Raw genomic sequence first — 20,196 nt, 5'->3', positions numbered from 1 at the left:
CAAAAAACAAATGGGCGCAAATGCAATACTGAAATAGGTCCTTTAGTGTTTACTGCCAATGTCGGTAAGCTAAACCTGGAATAGAAAAATTAAGGAAAATATTGTGAAACGTTTTCCATTTCTTTTTTTTTTTTTTTGCAGTAATTCCTGGTTTTAGTCTATGACCAAAATTCTGCATTGTCAAAGTGGCCTAAGGCTATGTGCACACGTTCAGGATTTCTTGCAGAAATTTCCTGAGCAAAAGAGGACATTTTCTGCAAGAAATCCGCATGCGTTTGTTTGCGCGTTTTTCTCGCCCTTTTTTTCCACGTTTTTGGTGCGGATTTTTTGCGCATTTTTCCGGAGGTTCCCAATGCAATAATATACTGGGAAATCCGCAAAAAAATCCACAAAATTAATGAACATGCTGCGTTTTTTACCGCGATGCATTTTTTTCGCGGAAGAAAACGCATCGTGCACAAAAATAGCGGAATGCATTCTAAATGATGGGATGCATAATGTATGATTTTTTTATGCGCTTTTATAGCGAAAAAACGCGAAAAAAACGTGGAACATCTGCGAGGTGTGCACACAGCCTTAGTGCTGCTGACAGCTGCTGCAACGTATATACTGCAAGTGTTGTGGAATATTTGTGCTGCTTTACCGAGTAACATCATTGGAGTTTGTACAATATTTAGTGGATCCTGGTTTATTGCTGATTTGAATAGGAGGCAGATGTGTAGTACTCAACCATGGCCACTATCAGAAGATGGAGCAACTCTGCAATTGAGCATTTCCGGCCAAGAACTCCTGATTGGCGGGGGGTGCCGGATCCTGACCGAGCAGACATTGATGATGTATCCCAAGGAAAAATTTGCAGCAAAAATTACATTTTTACCCCTAAAATGTCATATTTCCACGTCATTATGTTATAAAATTCTGTGAGGCACCTATGGGTTTAAAATGCACACTACACCCCTAGATGAATTCCTTATGCAGTGAAGTTTTCAAAAGGGGGGTCACATGGTGGGGTTCTGCTGTTCTGGCACCTCATGGGCTCCGGTAATGGAGCCTACAATCTGTTCAAATGAATTCTGCGTTCTAAAAAACTATCCCTGCCATGTGCTCAAGCAGTAGTGTACAACCACAGATGGTGTACTGCCACATTCAAGAGAGATTGCATAACTAATTGTGGGGTCCAGTTTCAAACATTACCCATAGTGTATAAATTTGGTGCTAAACAGTATTTTAGTGTGAAAAATTAAATTGTGTTTTCTCATCTAAAATGTTATAAAGCTTTGTGAATCACCTGTAGGTTGATAAATGCTCAGTATACTCCTAGATGAATTCCTTAAGAGGTCTAGTTTACAAAATGGGGTCATTTGTAGGAGGGTTCTGCTGTTTTCGCATGTCAGGGTCTCTCCAAACGCGACATGATACTCACAGACATTCCATCAAAGTCTGCATTGCAGAATATCACTCCTTCCTTTCCGAGCCCTGCAGTGTGCCCATACAGTAGTTTTTCCCCACATATGGGATATCGGTGTACTCAGGAGGAATTGCACAACAAATTTTGGGGTCCATTTTTCTATTTTTACCCTTGTGAAAATAAAAAATTTGGGGCTAAAATAAAAAAATGTTGTGAAAAAAGTACAATGTTCATTTTTTTCCCTTTCATATTGCTTTTATTTCTGTGAAACACCTAAAAGGTTAATAAACTTCTTGAATGTGGTTTTGAGGGGAGCAGTTTTTAGAATGATGTCACTTTGGGGTATTTTCGGTCACATAGGACCCCCAAAGTCACTTTTAAAAAAAGTTTTTATCAATTTCTAATTTTTCCAATAAAATTTCAATCCACTTCCAACCCTTCTGAATACCTAACAAAAACATTGTTTCAAAAAATTGTGCTGATGTAAAGTAGACATGTGCAAAATACTATTTATTAACTATTTTGTGTGACCTAACTCTGGTTTAGCAAAGTTCAAAAGTGAAGGACAGCATCCAATCCGGGTGAAAAGAAATAAACAATTTATTGTGCCTTAAATGCGACGTTTCAACCCCATTGGGGTCTTTATCAAGCATGCTTGATAAAGACCCCAATGGGGTTGAAACGTCGCATTTAAAGCACAATAAATTGTTTATTTCTTTTCACCCGGATTGGATGCTGTCCTTCACTTTTGAACTTTGGTATGTACTCCTCCACTTGGATCCTGTGGAGTTAGGACGAGCAACCATTATATACCACAGAGTGCTGTCTGCCGCCATTTTGTTGTTCTAACTCTGGTTTAGGTCATAAAAATTAAGTTTAAAAATTGTGACATTTTTGACAAATTTCTGATATTTTCACAAATAAAAGCAAGTCACATTGAGCAAATGTACCATTATCGTGAAGTACAATATGTCACAAATAAACAATTTCAGTATCTGTGAGATTTCAAACATTTGGCCTGGTTAGTAAGGTTATAATTGGCTTGGTCACCAAGGGGTTAATGTGGCTCTCTTGAAAGAGGTTTGCCAACCTTTTCCCACCAACTGAGCCTGCCTTCTGGTACAGCAGAATATTTTGTCATTTCTCTTTTATGTGTGAAAGCTTATCCACAATACTGTATGTCATTTTCACTTTATCTTACATCTGCTTTTTTAATTTCCCTGTTTTTCTTGTTGAATTATTGAAAGCGCATTGTTACCTTTGTGCCATTGTTCAACACTGTACGCTAGTCCTCCATTCTCCCTCTTTCAGACGTCTGTGTGCCCGGTGACAAGTGAATGGGTCTGTACACATGTCTCTGTGCTTCCACAGACTGTGTGTCTGCAGGAAAAATACGCTGACATGTCCTTTTTTAACAGTAGCACGGGCCGCAAAATGTTCCACACGTGGATGACACATACCGGTGCATGGGTAGCAGCGGTACAGTTATCGCTGTTCCCTGGCACCAGGTGCTGAAGACTGCTCGCATCTTTCTCCCTAGTTCATGCTGTAATCAGCAAAGAATGTTGTTATATTCAACTGATGATAGCAAGAGCAGGCGTCGGCTGATGTTATCTAGTGTGCAGATGTTTTTAATGTACTGGATATTTTTCTATATACGGACTGGTATGTATGGGCTTCGGACACCCACATCTCATTGGTTACATATATATATGGACTTGAGTATTGTGTTACTATTAGGGTATGTTAACACTAACCATTGGTAGCACTAAACGACCGCCAATTGGTAAATAGATCCTTATGTATGGTCATTAGTGATGAGCGAGCGTGCTCGTTGCTTAAGTTTTCCCAAGCATGCTCTGGTGGTCTCCGAGTATTTTATAGTGCTTGGAGATTTAGTTTTCGTCGCCTCAACTGAATGATTTACAGCTGCTAGACAGCTTGAATACATGTGGGGATTCCCTAGCAACCAGGCAACCCCCCATGTACTCAGGCTGGCTAGCAGCTGTAAATCATGCAGCTGCGTCAACAAAAACTAAATCTCTGAGCACTTACAAATACTCGGAGACCACCCGAGCGAGCTAGGGAAAACCCGAGCAACGAAGTACACTCACTCATCACTAATGGTCATTTAAAAGCCTGTTTGCACAGACAGAACATGCTAAACGTTGCCTACTGAACAATCTATAATGGATCATTCAGTGTGCCTAAGCTGCCTGTGATCTCAGGTGTTGACCTGGACTTTACCCTTTCACCCTTGTACAGGGATCTGTACTTGCACAGGGACCTGTGGGCTGTCGAGAAGAAATATCAGGTAGCCGGTTAGGTACAAAATCAACAGGCAGGAGAAAAGTCAGTAAACAAGCTAAAGTAAAAAATATGGAATATCCACAAAGACACAGGAACTAAGATACAGAGAGCACCGAAGAAGTTACTGTACTCTACATCTGGCAGTGGGAACTGATTCTCAGGCATTTAAATAGCAAGCAGCCCCACCCAGGACTGACGGCAGGAAGAAAATCAAACTAGGTTTTGACCCTGAAGTTTCTGAACTGCTGAGCGCTAAAACGGGGTGACTGAATACTCGCCTTGATCTGGCCGAGGATTGAAGGGGGAATAGAGTGGACTACAGACTTCGGCACAGATGTCACACTGCTGTTGTTCTTTGCAGTGCGAGTTCTATTCAAACAGGGGGATGTGCTAACGAGAGCCTGCTTAAAAATCATTTTACCCAATTAACAACCATTGATCAGCAGCCTGTTTACACTGCAAGGTTATGAACAAGCCTTCTTAGGAATGCTCGCTCACGATAATCTTTGTGTAAAGTAACCTGTACTTCCTTGTGCCCACTTTAATTAATTTCTGTTCTCGTTTCTCTGTTCTCTACAGGGTGATAAATGCAGGGAAGAGCACGCACAATGAAGACCAGGCCAGCTGCGAAGTTATGTTTGTGAAGAAGAAAAGTGGAGTGCAATCCACTCCCAACAAGATCTCTTCAAACAAGCGAAGGTCCTCACTACCAAATGGAGAAGGTTTACAACTGAAGGAAGGCACAGTAAGTGGCCTGTTTGTGCTCTTATATTATTCTAGCTGCTCCCTTGATTTTTCTGTACATTTTTTTTTTTACATTTTGCCAGTTCCAGATAAATGGGCCTTTTTATTACGTGATAATTTGTTATGACCTTTACCAAGGTGGTGTAGGTAACAGAACTCTTTGACTGGGGGCAGGGGGTTGTTTTTTTGCTACTCAGTATAAATATGCTCTAAGCAACATATCTTTTGTTAAGACCAGATAATTCACTCTAAATTTAAAAAAAAAAGCCCATATCGCTGGTATCATTCGCCAGATTTACAAAAAAAAATTCAGAATACTTGAACGAACAGTGGGAATACAATGACCGGTTCTCCATGAAGTCATTATATCCAAGGTTCAAAAGGCACCGTGGAGCGGTTAAAATTTCATCTTTTGTTCATTCCATCAGGTTGAAAAGCAAAAATTGGAGCAAAACAATGCGCAGACATTTTGGCCATACGGCATCTATCCGAGAATACAAAGCCATAGATGAAGTCGTAGTAAAGTCAAAACTCTCTTCCATCTGTGCGCTGCTTTCTGATAACCTAGCATAAGTATTGTACATTAGCAGAAAGTAGGGGACAGTTGGAAGAGTATTACCACTAGATCAGTTTCCAAGAGGTCTGGTTTGTTGGTGCGATACCGGCAAGTAGAAACAAAAAGGTGGAAGACTTGATTTTAGTTTTTTTTTTTTTTTTTTTTAAATATACTGCACTTTAACCTTTTACTGACTTTTGGAGGTACTGTTAACCTGTTGTTCGTACTTTTACATGGCTGGTCCATCCTTAGCAGGAGCTCGATATGTTCAGTTGCTGATCGGAACAGCATACCTCCGTCAACTGTATAATGGCCGCAGCCAGGTACTTCACATTCGAGTAAATTGACTTGGAATTTTAGTACATTGCTATGGTCACTATACAGTTGACGGAGCTTTGCTGTTTTGCTCCGTAACTGATCGCATATGACCAGCATCTAATATTGATTACAAGCAGGGACCTTATTAAAGTGATGAAAAATTGAGCTCGCGCCACAGAAAATTTGTTGGATAGTTGAGTAAGAGTATGTTCCCATGGTCAGTAAGTGCTGCAGGTTGGATGCTGCGTACATCCACAGGGTGCAACCCGCAGCGGCCAGATGTTACAGCATAGTGGATGGGATTTCAAGAAATCCCATGTCCACTATGCGTGTATCGGCACTCACGGCTTCCCTTCGGAGACTGACATGCGGCGCATCTTTCCAGACTGCAGCATGTATTTATCTTCTGGAGACGCTCAGTCTCCGCAAGATAAATATCACCAGTGCAATGTATTCCGCACGGTTCAATGAATACATGCGGAATCACATGCGTTAAAAAGCCGGCAGCGCTTTGGACAGAGCAGACATGTGTTGCGTCCAAAGCGCTGCCTAATACTGACCACGGGGACGTAGCTTAAGATGGACACTCCAGTACCCCAACGTAAATGAGCAGCCATTTTTTTTTTTACATTGGTGTTAAGCTAACACTGCTGCGTGACATGTAGATTTATTTAAAGGGGTTTTCCAGGCACACAGATTGTTAAAACATTGTAAAGTCTATGTAAAATTAAGAAACTTCATAAGTTGTTTGCTGTTAAAATTCTGCTCGGTTCCTGAGCTGTGGCTGCAGTCTTGTGACCTCCAGCTCTTCACTTCCTGCTGCAGTCCTTCAAGAGTACAGAGATTTACTGTCTGTGCTATAAATGGGTTGTAGCCTGTAAGGCAATGTGCACACAGTGCTTCTTTTGATGCGGGTTTTCCATGCGGAAATGAGCCAAAAACGCTATGGAAACCTTATGCAAGCTAAGTCAATTGCAATCCTGAATTGTTGTGCACCTTATCAGTTTCCTTTTTTTTTTCTGCAGCACTTCAATTCTTTGTGCGGATTTGTAGCTTTTTCCACACATTGACTTCAGTTGAGTCACTCAAATCTGCAGCAAAAACGCAGGTACAAAAATGTTTGCGGATTTGCTGAGTTTTTGTTTGCATTTTTATTGTCTTCCCATGGTGTTTCCCACGCTGTCATCTGTGTGACAGTGCGGGAAACACCAGCGCGGTGGTTCTTATCGGCGGTGACGATACCGCCAGCAAGACAGTTGGTCAGAGCACTGCGGGGTCATGCTGTCAGATGTCAGTGACCCTGCAACTGTGACTCAGTGTTGACCCGCGTTAAAACGCTTACTGCAGGTCAGCAGGAGTGGGCTGATGAGACTACTCGCCCCCCCTTCCCCCCATTCCCCCCGCAAGCCTACATTTGCTGTCACTGATAACAGTGATGGCAGGAGCCGCTGATGGGAGACGTAGTTTCTCATATTCAAATAAAAATAAGACACACTATACTCGCCTAACACCAAATCCCCAATGCCCTCTTCTCCTAGAAAAAATGTAAAATAAAAAACATATACTCCCCTAAGTCCCAATCCCCAATGCTCATTTCTCCTAGGAAAAAAATAAAATGTAATAAGCCACCATATACTCACCTGTCCGCCGAGTGTCCCACGGCAATCTTCCTTGTAGAACAGTCACATTGGGAGATGTGACTGCTGTACCCAGCCGCAGGCGATACACTGACAGGAGGTAATCGCTTCCGCAGTGTATAGCACTGAGCTGCCCTGAGAGAATTCACCGGAGTTCATCAACTGATCAACTCCGGTGCTCTCGCTTACGGCACCTCTGCTGCATGAGAACTTTCTCATGCAACAGTGGTGCTGTAAGGAAGATCACCGGAGCTGATCAGTTGATGAACTCCTGTGAACTCTCTCACAGCATCTCAGTGCTATACACTGCGGAAGCGATTACCTCCTGTCAGTGCATCACCGGCTGTCTATGCGAGCAGTCACATCAGTGACTTCTGTCATCAGGATCCTCATGGGACATTATGGATTATCTTCTGCAAACAGGTGAGGGATATTGTGGTGTTTTTCTTAGTTTTCTTCAAAAAAAAAAAAAATGGCGTCAATAGATTCAATAAACATTCAATAAAGGATTCAATATCATGATTTCAAATAAGGACTTTATGCTGGGTGTGTGTGTGTGTGTGTGTTTTTTTATAATATCACTATGGAATTAGTAATTGGGGGGTCTTATAGAAGCCTCTCCATTTCTAACCTGTGGGCTTGATATCCCCTGATGAAACAAAGGTGACATCAACCCCCCTATCCCCCGAACACTCACCCCACTTGCCACGCTACAGGGCAAGTGGGGAAAAGCAAGGCTAAGCTCCAGATTTGGCGCATCTTATAGATGCACCTTTTCTAGGGTGGCTGAGAGCTGATGTTTTTAGACTGGGGGCAATATCTATGGCCCCTTCCTAAGCTATTAATATCAGTCCGCAGCTGTTTGCCTAGACTTTGCTGGTTAGATTTTTTTTTAGGGGGAACCTATGTTAATTTTTTTCTGGGGTTCCCCAGTAAACTGACCAGTAAAGGCTAACCCAACAGCTGTGAGCTGATGTTAATGGCCTGGGAACCTTTATGGCTATTGGCTCCTTCCTAGAATCTATTTATATAATTACCTTAAATTGCCTGTCATCTACTTCCATCTGGATGTCCTCGAATCCCACAATCCACCGCGCCACACCGGAAGTACGCCAACACACATACCATACATACATATATAAAATATACATATACATACACATTACAGACCAAAAGTTTGGACACAGCTTCTCATTTAAAAACTTCTCTGTATTTTCATGAGTATGAAAATTGTACATTCGCACTGAAGGCATCAAAACTATGAATTAATACATGTGGAATTACCATATACAGTGGGGCAAAAAAGTATTTAGTCAGTCAGCAATAGTGCAAGTTCCACCACTTAAAAAGATGAGAGGCGTCTGTAATTTACATCATAGGTAGACCTCAACTATGGGAGACAAACTGGGAAAAAAAAATCCAGAAAATCACATTGTCTGTTTTTTTAACATTTTATTTGCATATTATGGTGGAAAATAAGTATTTGGTCAGAAACAAAATTTCATCTCAATACTTTGTAATATATCCTTTGTTGGCAATGACAGAGGTCAAACGTTTTCTGTAAGTCTTCACAAGGTCGCCACACACTGTTGTTGGTATGTTGGCCCATTCCTCCATGCAGATCTCCTCTAGAGCAGTGATGTTTTTGGCTTTTCGCTTGGTAACACGGACTTTCAACTCCCTCCAAAGGTTTTCTATAGGGTTGAGATCTGGAAACTGGCTAGGCCACTCCAGGAACTTGAAATGCTTCTTACGAAGCCACTCTTTCGTTGCCCTGGCAGTGTGCTTTGGATCATTGTCATGTTGAAAGACCCAGCCACGTTTCATCTTCAATGCCCTTGCTGATGGAAGGAGGTTTGCACTCAAAATCTCACGATACATGGCCCCATTCATTCTTTCATGTACCCGGATCAGTCGTCCTGGCCCCTTTGCAGAGAAACAGCCCCAAAGCATGATGTTTCCACCACCATGCTTTACAGCAGGTATGGTGTTTGATGGATGCAACTCAGTATTCTTTTTCCTCCAAACACGACAAGTTGTGTTTCTACCAAACAGTTCCAGTTTGGTTTCATCAGACCATAGGACATTCTCCCAAAACTCCTCTGGATCATCCAAATGCTCTCTAGCAAACTTCAGACGGGCCCGGACATGTACTGGCTTAAGCAGTGGGACACGTCTGGCACTGCAGGATCTGAGTCCATGGTGGCGTAGTGTGTTACTTATGGTAGGCCTTGTTACATTGGTCCCAGCTCTCTGCTGTTCATTCACTAGGTCCCCCCACGTGGTTCTGGGATTTTTGCTCACCGTTCTTGTGATCATTCTGACCCCACGGGGTGGGATTTTGCGTGGAGCCCCAGATCGAGGGAGATTATCAGTGGTCTTGTATGTCTTCCATTTTCTAATTATTGCTCCCACTGTTGATTTCTTCACTCCAAGCTGGTTGGCTATTGCAGATTCAGTCTTCCCAGCCTGGTGCAGGGCTACAATTTTGTTTCTGGTGTCCTTTGACAGCGCTTTGGTCTTCACCATAGTGGAGTTTGGAGTCAGACTGTTTGAGGGTGTGCACAGGTGTCTTTTTATACTGATAACAAGTTTAAACAGGTGCCATTACTACAGGTAATGAGTGGAGGAAAGAGGAGACTCTTAAAGAAGAAGTTACAGGTCTGTGAGAGCCAGAAATCTTGATTGTTTGTTTCTGACCAAATATTTATTTTCCACCATAATATGCAAAAAAATGATAAAAAAACAGACAATGTGATTTTCTGGATTTTTTTTTCTCAGTTTGTCTCCCATAGTTGAGGTCTACCTATGATGTAAATTACAGACGCCTCTCATCTTTTTAAGTGGTGGAACTTGCACTATTGCTGACTGACTAAATACTTTTTTGCCCCACTGTATACTTAACAAAAAAGTGTGAAACAATTGAAATTATGTCTTATATTCTAGGTTCTTCAAAGTATCCACCTTTTGCTTTCATGACTGCTTTGCACACTCTTGGCATTGTCTTGATGAGCTTCAAGAGGTAGTCACTGGGAATGGTCTTTCAACAATCTTGAAGGCGTTCCCAGAGATGCTTAGCACTTGTTGGCCCTTTTGCCTTCACTCTGCGGTCCAGCTTACCCCAAACCATCTCGATTGGGTTCAGGTCTGGTGACTGTGGAGACCAGGTCATCTGGCGTAGCACCCCATCACTCTCCTCCTTGGTCAAATAGCCCTTACACAGCCTGGAGGTGTGTTTAGGGTCATTGTCCTGTTGAAAAATAAATAATGGTCCATCTAAACGCAAACCGGATGGAATAGCATGCCTCTGCAAGATGCTGTGGTAGCCATGCTGGTTCAGTATGCCTTCAATTTTGAATAAATCCCCAACAGTGTCACCAGCAAAGCACCCCCACACCATCACACCTCCTCCTCCATGCTTCACGGTGGGAACCAGGCATGTAGAGTTCATCCATTCACCTTTTTTGCATCGCACAAAGACATGGTGGTTGGAACCAAAGATCTCAAATTTGGACTTGTCAGACCAAAGCACAGATTTCCACTAGACTAATGTCCATTCCTTGTGTTTTTTAGCCCAAACAAGTCTCTTCTGCTTGTTGCCTGTTTTTAGCAGTGGTTTCCTAGCAGCTATTTTACCATGAAAGCCTGCTGCACAAAGTCTCCTTTTAACAGTTGTTGTAGAGATGTGTCTGCTGCTAGAACTCTGTGTGGCATTGACCTGGTCTCTAATCTGAGCTGCTGTTAACCTGTGATTTCTGAGGCTGGTGACTAGGATACACTTATCCTTAGAAGCAGAGGTGACTCTTGGTCTTCCTTTCCTGGGGCGGTCCTCAAGTGAGCCAGTTTCTTTCTTGATGGTTTTTGCAACTGCACTTGGGGACACTTTCAAAGTTCTCCCAATTTTTCTGACTGATTGACCTTCATTTCTTAAACTAATGATGGCCACTCGTTTTTCTTTACTTAGCTGCTTTTTTTTTTTGCCATAATACAAATTCTAAAAGTCTATTCAGTAGGACTATCAGCTGTGTGTATCCACCAGACTTCTACACAACACAACTGATGGTCCCAACACCATTTATAAGGCAAGAAATCCCACTTATTAAACCTGACAGGGCAACACCTGTGAAGTCAAAACCATTTCCGGTGACTACTTCTTGAAGCTCATCGAGAAAATGCAAAGAGTGTGCAAAGCAGTCATCAAAGCAAAAGGTGGCTACTTTGAAGAACCTAGAATATAAGACATATTTTCAGTTGTTTCACAGTTTTTTGTTAAGTATATAATTCCACATGTGTTAATTCATAGTTTTGATGCCTTCAGTGTGAATGTACAATTTTCATTGTCATGAAAATACAGAAAAATCTTTGAATGAGAAGTTGTGTCCCAACTTTTGGTCTGTACTCTGTGCGTGTGTGTGTGTATGTATGTGTGTGTGTATGTATATATGTATATATATATCTCAGTACGGTGCGGCCCACGGGCTCATATATGCCGCACCGAAAGTACGCTGACCGCCGTATTGGAATACCCAAGTGATTTGTATTCCAATATGGCACCCGCTGGTGGTACCAGGCCCTTGCGCCGTACCATCAGCGGGTTATCGCCGGACTGGGACTTCTCCGACGCAAGAACCCCACGCTGCAAGAACCCCTCCCCACCGCTGGGATCCAGGCCGTTGCTGGGATCCAGACCGCCAGTGGGATCCCAGCCTCTGCTGCATCCAGACCGCCGGTGGGATCCCGGCTGCCACTCGGATCCAGACCACCCGGGCACCCTCCAGTGGGTGAGCGCTTGGGGACGAGAGATTATCAGTGCTGCAAAGCCTGCCCCCATCGGGACGTCACCACCCTCCCGATGCGATTGCATCGGGCCTCCATCTAGTATTAACATAAGCCCTCAGCTGTCGGCTTTCCCTCTGCTGGTTATGAAAAATTCCCCGGGAACCACACAATTTTTTTTTTTTTTTTAACCCCTCTGTGACCTTAGACGTACTATCCCGTCGAGGTGCCCTGGGCTTATCTGACCCTGGACGGGATAGTACGTCATAGCCGATCGGCCGCGCTCACGGGGGGAGCGCGGCCGATCGCGGCCGGGTGTCAGCTGCTTATCGCAGCTGACATCCGGCACTATGTGCCAGGAGCGGTCACGGACCGCCCCCGGCACATTAACCCCTGGCACACCGCGATCAAAGATGATCGCGATGTGCCGGCGGTACAGGGAAGCACCGCGCAGGGAGGGGGCTCCCTGCGGGCTTCCCTGAGCCCCCCGCAGCAACGCGATGTGATCGCGTTGCTGCGAGGGTCTCCTCACCTCCCTCCCTGCTCGAGCCCCGGATCCAAGATGGCCGCGGATCCGGGTCCTGCAGGGAGGGAGGTGGCTTCACAGAGCCTGCTCAGAGCAGGCACTGTGAAGCAGCCTGCACTCCTATCAGATCAGTGATCTGACAGAGTGCTGTGCAAACTGTCAGATCACTGATCTGTGATGTCCCCCCCTGGGACAAAGTAAAAAAGTAAAAAAAAAAATTTCCAAATGTGTAAAAAAAATAAAAAAAAATATTCCAAAATAATGAAAAAAAAAAAAAAATATTATTCCCATAAATACATTTCTTCATCTAAATAAAAAAAAAAAACCAATAAAAGTACACATATTTAGTATCGCCGCGTCCGTAACGGCCCGACCTATAAAACTGGCCCACTAGTTAACCCCTTCAGTAAACACCGTAAGAAGAAAAAAAAAAAAACGAGGCAAAAAACAACGCTTTATTATCATACCGCCGAACAAAAAGTGGAATAACACGCGATCAAAAGGACAGATATAAATAACCATGGTACCGCTGAAAGCGTCATATTGTCCCGCAAAAAAAGAGCCGCCATACAGCATCATCAGCAAAAAAATAAAAAAGTTATAGTCCTGAGAATAAAGCGATGCAAAAATAATTATTTTTTTCTGTAAAATAGTTTTTATCGTATAAAAGCACCAAACCATAAAAAAATGATATAAATGAGGTATCGCTGTAATCGTACTGACCCGAAGAATAAAACTGATTTATCAATTTTACCAAACGCGGAACGGTATAAACGCCTCCCCCAATAGAAATTCATGAATAGCTGGCTTTTGGTCATTCTTCCTCACAAAAATCGGAATAAAAAGCGATAAAAAAAATGTCACGTGCCCAAAAATGTTTTCAATAAAAACGTCAACTCGTCCCGCAAAAAACAAGACCTCACATGACTCTGTGGACCAAAATATGGAAAAATTATAGCTCTCAAAATGTGGTATTGCAAAAAATATTTTTTGCAATAAAAAGGGTCTTTCAGTGTGTGACGGCTGCCAATCATAAAAATCCGCTAAAAAACTCGCTATAAAAGTAAATCAAACCCCCCTTCATCACCCCCTTAGTTTGGGAAAAATAAAAAAAAATGTATTTATTTCCATTTTCCCATTAGGGCTAGGGTTAGGGCTAGGGTTAGGGCTAGGGCTAGGGTTAGGGCTAGGGTTAGGGCTAGGGTTAGGGCTAGGGTTAGGGTTAGGGCTAGGGTTAGGGCTAGGGTTAGGGCTAGGGTTAGGGCTAGGGTTAGGGCTAGGGTTAGGGCTAGGGTTAGGGCTAGGATTAGGGCTAGGGTTAGGGTTAGGGCTAGGGTTAGGGTTGGGGCTACAGTTTGGGTTGGGGCTAAAGTTAGGGTTAGGGTTTAGATTACATTTACAGTTGGGAATAGGGTTGGGATTAGGGTTAGGGGTGTGTCAGGGTTAGAGGTGTGGTTAGGGTTACCGTTGGAATTAGGGTTAGGGGTGTGTTTAGATTAGGGTTTCAGTTATAATTGGGGGGTTTCCACTGTTTCGGCACATCAGGGGCTCTCCAAACACGACATGGCGTCCGATCTCAATTCCAGCCAATTCTGCGTTGAAAAAGTAAAACAGTGCTCCTTCCCTTCCGAGCTCTCCTGTGTGCCCAAACAGGGGTTTACCCCAACATATGGGGTATCAGCGTACTCAGGACAAATTGGACAACAACTTTTGTGGACCAATTTCTCCTGTTACCCTTGGGAAAATACAAAACTGGGGGCTAAAAAATAATTTTTGTGGGAAAACAAAAAGATTTTTTATTTTCACGGCTCTGCGTTATAAACTGTAGTGAAACACTTGGGGGTTCAAAGTTCTCACAACACATCTAGATAAGTTCATTGAGGGGTCTAGTTTCCAATATGGGGTCACTTGTGGGGGGTTTCTACTGTTTAGGTACATTAGGGGCTCTGCAAACGCAATGTGACGCCTGCAGACCAATCCATCTAAGTCTGCATTCCAAATGATGCTCCTTCCCTTCCGAGCCCTCCCATGCGCCCAAACGGTGGTTCCCCCCCACATATCGGGTATCAGCGTACTCAGGACAAATTGGACAACAACTTTTGTGGACCAATTTCTCCTGTTACCCTTGGGAAAATACAAAACTGGGGGCTAAAAAATAATTTTTGTGGAAAAAAAAATATTTTTTATTTGCATGGCTCTGCGTTATAAACTGTAGTGAAATACTTGGGGGTTCAAAGCTCTCACAACACATCAAGATGAGTTCCTTAGGGGGTCTACTTTCCAAAATGGTGTCACTTGTGGGGGGTTTCTACTGTTTAGGTACATTAGGGGCTCTGCAAACGCAATGTGACGCCTGCAGACCATTCCATCTAAGTCTGCATTCCAAATGGCGCTCCTTCCCTTCCGAACCCTCCCATGCGCCCAAACGGTGGTTCCCCCCCACATATGGGGTATCAGCGTACTCAGGACAAATTGGACAACAACTTTTGTGGTCCAATTTCTCCTCTTACCCTAGAGAAAATACAAAACTGGGGGCTAAAAAATAATTTTTGTGGGAAAAAAATTTTGTTTTATTTTTATGGCTCTGCATTATAAACTTCTGTGAAGCCCTTGGTGGGTCAAAGTGCTCACCACACATCCAGATAAGTTCCTTAGGGGGTCTACTTTCCAAAATGGTGTCACTTGTGGGGGGTTTCTACTGTTTAGGTACATTAGGGGCTCTGCAAACGCAATGTGACGCCTGCAGACCAATCCATCTAAGTCTGCATTCCAAATGATGCTCCTTCCCTTCCGAGCCCTCCCATGCGCCCAAACGGTGGTTCCCCCCCACATATCGGGTATCAGCGTACTCAGGACAAATTGGACAACAACATTTAGGGTCCAATTTCTCCTGCTAACCTTGGAAAAATACAAAACTGGGGGCTAAAATATAATTTTTGTGGAAAAAAAAATATTTTTTATTTGCATGGCTCTGCGTTATAAACTGTAGTGAAATACTTGGGGGTTCAAAGCTCTCACAACACATCAAGATGAGTTCCTTAGGGGGTCTACTTTCCAAAATGGTGTCACTTGTGGGGGGTTTCTACTGTTTAGGTACATTAGGGGCTCTGCAAACGCAATGTGACGCCTGCAGACCATTCCATCTAAGTCTGCATTCCAAATGGCGCTCCTTCCCTTCCGAACCCTCCCATGCGCCCAAACGGTGGTTCCCCCCCACATATGGGGTATCAGCGTACTCAGGACAAATTGGACAACAACTTTTGTGGTCCAATTTCTCCTCTTACCCTAGAGAAAATACAAAACTGGGGGCTAAAAAATAATTTTTGTGGGAAAAAAATTTTGTTTTATTTTTATGGCTCTGCATTATAAACTTCTGTGAAGCCCTTGGTGGGTCAAAGTGCTCACCACACATCCAGATAAGTTCCTTAGGGGGTCTACTTTCCAAAATGGTGTCACTTGTGGGGGGTTTCAATGTTTAGGCACATCAGTGGCTCTCCAAACGCAACATGGCGTCCCATCTCAATTCCTGTCAATTTTGCATTGAAAAGTCAAACGGCGCTCCTTCCCTTCCGAGCTCTCCCATGCGCCCAAACAGTGGTTTACTGCCACATATGGGGTATCAGCGTACTCGGGACAAATTGGACAACAACTTTTGAGGTCCAATTTCTTCTCTTACCCTTGGAAAAATAAAAAATTGGGGGCAAAAATATAATTTTTGTGAAAAAATATGATTTTTTATTTTTACGGTTCTGCATTATAAACTTCTGTGAAGCACTTGGTGGGTCAAAGTGCTCACCACACCTCTAGATAAGTTCCTTAGGGGGTCTACTTTCCAAAATGGTGTCACTTGTGGGGGGTTTCAATGTTTAGGCACATCAGTGGCTCTCCAAACGCAACATGGCGTCCCATCTCAATTTCTGTCAATTTTGCATTGAAAAGTCAAACTGCGCTCCTTCCCTTCCGAGCTCTCCCATGCGCCCAAACAGTGGTTTACTGCCACATATGGGGTATCAGCGTACTCAGGACAAATTGGACAACAACTTTTGAGGTCCAATTTCTTCTCTTACCCTTGGAAAAATAAAAAATTGGGTGCAAAAATATAATTTTTGTGAAAAAATATGATTTTTTATTTTTACGGTTCTGCATTATAAACTTCTGTGAAGCACTTGGTGGGTCAAAGTGCTCACCACACATCCAGATAAGTTCCTTAGGGGGTCTACTTTCCAAAATGGTGTCACTTGTGGGGGGTTTCAATGTTTAGGCACATCAGTGGCTCTCCAAACGCAACATGGCGTCCCATCTCAATTCCTGTCAAGTTTGCATTGAAAAGTCAAATAGCGCTCCTTCCCTTCCGAGCTCTCCCATGCGCCCAAACAGTGGTTTACTGCCACATATGGGGTATCAGCGTACTCAGGACAAATTGGACAACAACTTTTTGGGTCCAATTTCTCCTGTTACCCTTGGTAAAATAAAACAAATTGGAGCTGAAGTAAATTTTTTGTGTAAAAAAGTTAAATGTTCATTTTTATTTAAACATTCCAAAAATTCCTATTAAACACCTGAAGGGTTAATAAACTTCTTGAATGTGGTTTTGAGCACCTTGAGGGGTGCAGTTTTTAGAATGGTGTCACACTTGGGCATTTTCTATCATATAGACCCCTCAAAATGACTTCAAATGAGACGTGGTCCCTAAAAAAAAATGGTGTTGTAAAAATGAGAAATTGCTGGTCAACTTTTAACCCTTATAACTCCCTAACAAAAAAAAAAATTGGTTCCAAAATTATGCTGATGTAAAGGAGACATGTGGGAAATGTTACTTATTAAGTATTTTGTGTGACATATCTCTGTGATTTAATTGCATAAAAATTCAAAGTTTGAAAATTGCAAAATTTTCAAAATTTTCGCCAAATTTCCGTTTTTTTCACAAATAAACGCAGGTACTATCAAAGAAATTTTACCACTATCATGAAGTACAATATGTCTCGAGAAAACAATGTCAGAATCACCAGGATCCGTTGAAGCGTTTCGGAGTTATAACCTCATAAAGGGACAGTGGTCAGAATTGTAAAAATTGGCCTGGTCATTAACGTGCAAACCACCCTTGGGGGTAAAGGGGTTAAATTAAGAGTTGCTGTTTGGTTGCAGCCTATGTAGGTTCATTCTGTTTACCCTCCTACATAGGCTGGTGTCAATGTATGTATGTGTGTCTGTGCGCACAGCCCTGCGTTCAGGAGGCAGTTCTCCACTGGGTTATGAACAGTGATGTCGTGGGGGCGTGGCTAGTTACCTTTTGAAACTGTTTACAGTGAGGTAGTGCAGAACCCATAGAGGCAGTGCAGATTCCACAGTTAACATACAATCTTATTGATTAGTGATTTTGGGCTGAGTGAATCGCACTGGATGTTTGAGAGTGCTAGCTTACATTATCATAAAGGTATACATTATGTACTTCACTACTCTGATGTGCTGCCAGTGTGAGCACTTGTTACATTGTCTGGAGCATGTCTGGATAGCGCATACTAGGTGAATGTTCGAAAAGAGAAACTATGCAGCAATTTATTCATCTTGAGACTGTGTAGGAGTCTCAGGGTGGTGCTTTGTAGGTGGAGTGGGAAGGTGCTGTGGATGTGAGTGTGTGAGCTGTAGAACAGGAGTAGGGTTCGCAGAGAAGACACAGCACATTGCCTCCTGGGAAATGTAGCCTAGAGACACACAAAAGGAGAGCAATCACGAAGTTTAGGCCGGGGTTACACTTGTGTGTGCATTGCAAGAAACTTGTGCGAGTTTCTCGCATCAATACCCGGCACTGCCGCTGCACTCGGGACCAGAGTGTGCGGCTGCATAGAAATACATGCAGCTGAATGCTCCGATCCCAGGTGCCGGCGGCAGTGCCGGGTATTGATGCGAGAAACTCGCAAGTGTGACCCCGGCCTTCGTTTGTAAACCTTAACCGACCACAAGGATGGCTGCAGGCTAAAACAAAATAAAAGGTAATGGGGGTTTGTAAACTCACTACAGTGACTTGATCATCTCATTTTTTTTTTTTTTCTTTTTTTTTTTTTCTTTTTCTTGTGCCCAAAAACTTTTTTAATACCTGCAGCATCTAAAGTAAACCATCTTCTCTTCAGTTTGGGAACACTGTATATAATTCTGAATGTATCGGTAGTTAACTTCTATATTTTTATGTGTAAACAATCCTGTTTTTTTCTTAGCTACGACTTCAGTGTAAGGCCACGATCACACATGTTCAGTATTTGGTCGGTATTTTACCTCAGCATTTGTAAGCCAAAACCTGGGGTGGGTTATAAATACATAAGTGGTGACGTGTTTCTATAATACTTTTCCCCTGACTTTTCCACTCATGATTTTGGCTTACAAATACTGAGGTAAAAACCTCACTAAATGCCCAACGTGTGAACGTGGCCTAAAGCTAAAAGTCCAGAAAGCTCTCCTGTGGAGTAACTAACATTTCTTCTCGGTGAGCTTTGGCTTAAATTAAAAGCAGAAACAACTACTCAAACTATTGAGCGGCTAAGGTATTCTGAAGGATAGGACTATTTTGGTTGTGGATGCACAGTAATAAGTTGTATGAGTTTTCAACGGTTTTTTAAGAAAAAAAAAAAATTTGAGCCGGTCACCTATTTTATTTCTTGCTGACCCGGCACAGAAGCATAGGAAGAACCGCCTGAGCATCTGCTCTGGATCAGCAGGGAACAGAAAAGGTTGCCAATTTTTTCTTAAGGGACTAGATGACACATTTGGTGTCAAAATGTTTCATATTTTCATTCTTATTTTTTGTTCTCCCTTCCAGGAGGTTGATGGAATCACCTTTCAGTACTGGGCACTGTTTGATGGCCATGCAGGGGCGGGAGCTGCAGTGGTGGCTTCTAAACTTCTTCATCACCACATCACAGAACAACTACAGGACGTTGTAGACATCCTGAAGAACTCTGCAGTATTGCCTCCCACGTGTCTAGGGGAAGATCCAGAAACAACATCCACCAATAATCGGACTCTAACAAGGGCTGCATCGTTACGTGGGGCTGCTGGTGCACCAGGCTCGCCAAGCACTCCTCAGACACGATTCTTTACTGAAAAAAAAATTCCTCACGAGTGTCTCATCATTGGAGCTCTTGAAAATGCATTTAAGGAAATGGTAAGGGAAATATATCAACATGTAACAGTAAATTGATCTTCTTTGGCATCATAGTGGTCAAACAAGACTGCTTTTTCATCAAGTGCATGATGTGCAGATTTGTACAGGGAACCTATCCTCAGGTTGATGCTACCTGAACCACATGATTCCAGAGCCTGGGTGTGCGATTGCAGACAGATTTATTCGAATATGCTCCGGCGTTTCAGGGAAAACCTAGTTTTGAAAACACAGCTACCTGGAGAAAGTGAACTTTATTTCTCCTGTAAGCCGCCGACTTTCAGTCATAGAGGCGGTGCAGGGAGCAGCTACAGTCATCACTCACAGCAATGTCAGGAGCCGCCTTAAGCATGCCCAGAGCCGGCTGTCAGTGCCAGGACGTGCTTACAGCTGCCCCTCGCTGTGTACTGAGTGATGAGCATAGCTGTGGTGTGCCTCTATGACTGAAAGCCGGCGGCTCTCATTAAGAATAAAGATAATTTTCTTCCAGTAGCCACGCTTTTAGTGCAGCTGCGGTACTGTGTTGTAACGCTACTAACCTGAAGATTTATCATTTTATCTGCAAGTTGTGTTTGGTGTCCTGACAGGTTCCCTTTAATTAATGCAGTCATATACATGTCATTAAGAAGTGATTAATCCATATACTATACCTATAAATCATACCTTCATGTGATAGGTGTACATTGTAACGATGAGACTGATTTCAGAGAATAACTGCCTTTGATTCACAGAAATTATTTGGAAGAGTGAAGTTTTAGTGGCACATGT

At 42.9% G+C, this 20,196-nt stretch overlaps 1 protein-coding gene across 1 annotated transcript in view; it reads left to right on the top strand.

Annotated features, from left to right (window-relative positions):
* Positions 1-20,196, top strand: part of PPM1H (protein phosphatase, Mg2+/Mn2+ dependent 1H) — a 298,038-nt gene that overhangs the window by 113,648 nt on the left and 164,194 nt on the right. Inside the window, exons 2-3 of the mRNA XM_069764438.1 lie at positions 4,298-4,463; positions 19,087-19,431. Of these exons, the coding sequence (XP_069620539.1) occupies positions 4,298-4,463; positions 19,087-19,431 (511 nt within the window). The remainder of the gene's footprint in view (positions 1-4,297; positions 4,464-19,086; positions 19,432-20,196) is intronic.

Source organism: Ranitomeya imitator, chromosome 4 (assembly GCF_032444005.1).
Source record: "Ranitomeya imitator isolate aRanImi1 chromosome 4, aRanImi1.pri, whole genome shotgun sequence".
Taxonomy (NCBI): domain Eukaryota; kingdom Metazoa; phylum Chordata; class Amphibia; order Anura; family Dendrobatidae; genus Ranitomeya; species Ranitomeya imitator.
This window is presented reverse-complemented; position numbering and strand designations above follow the sequence as displayed.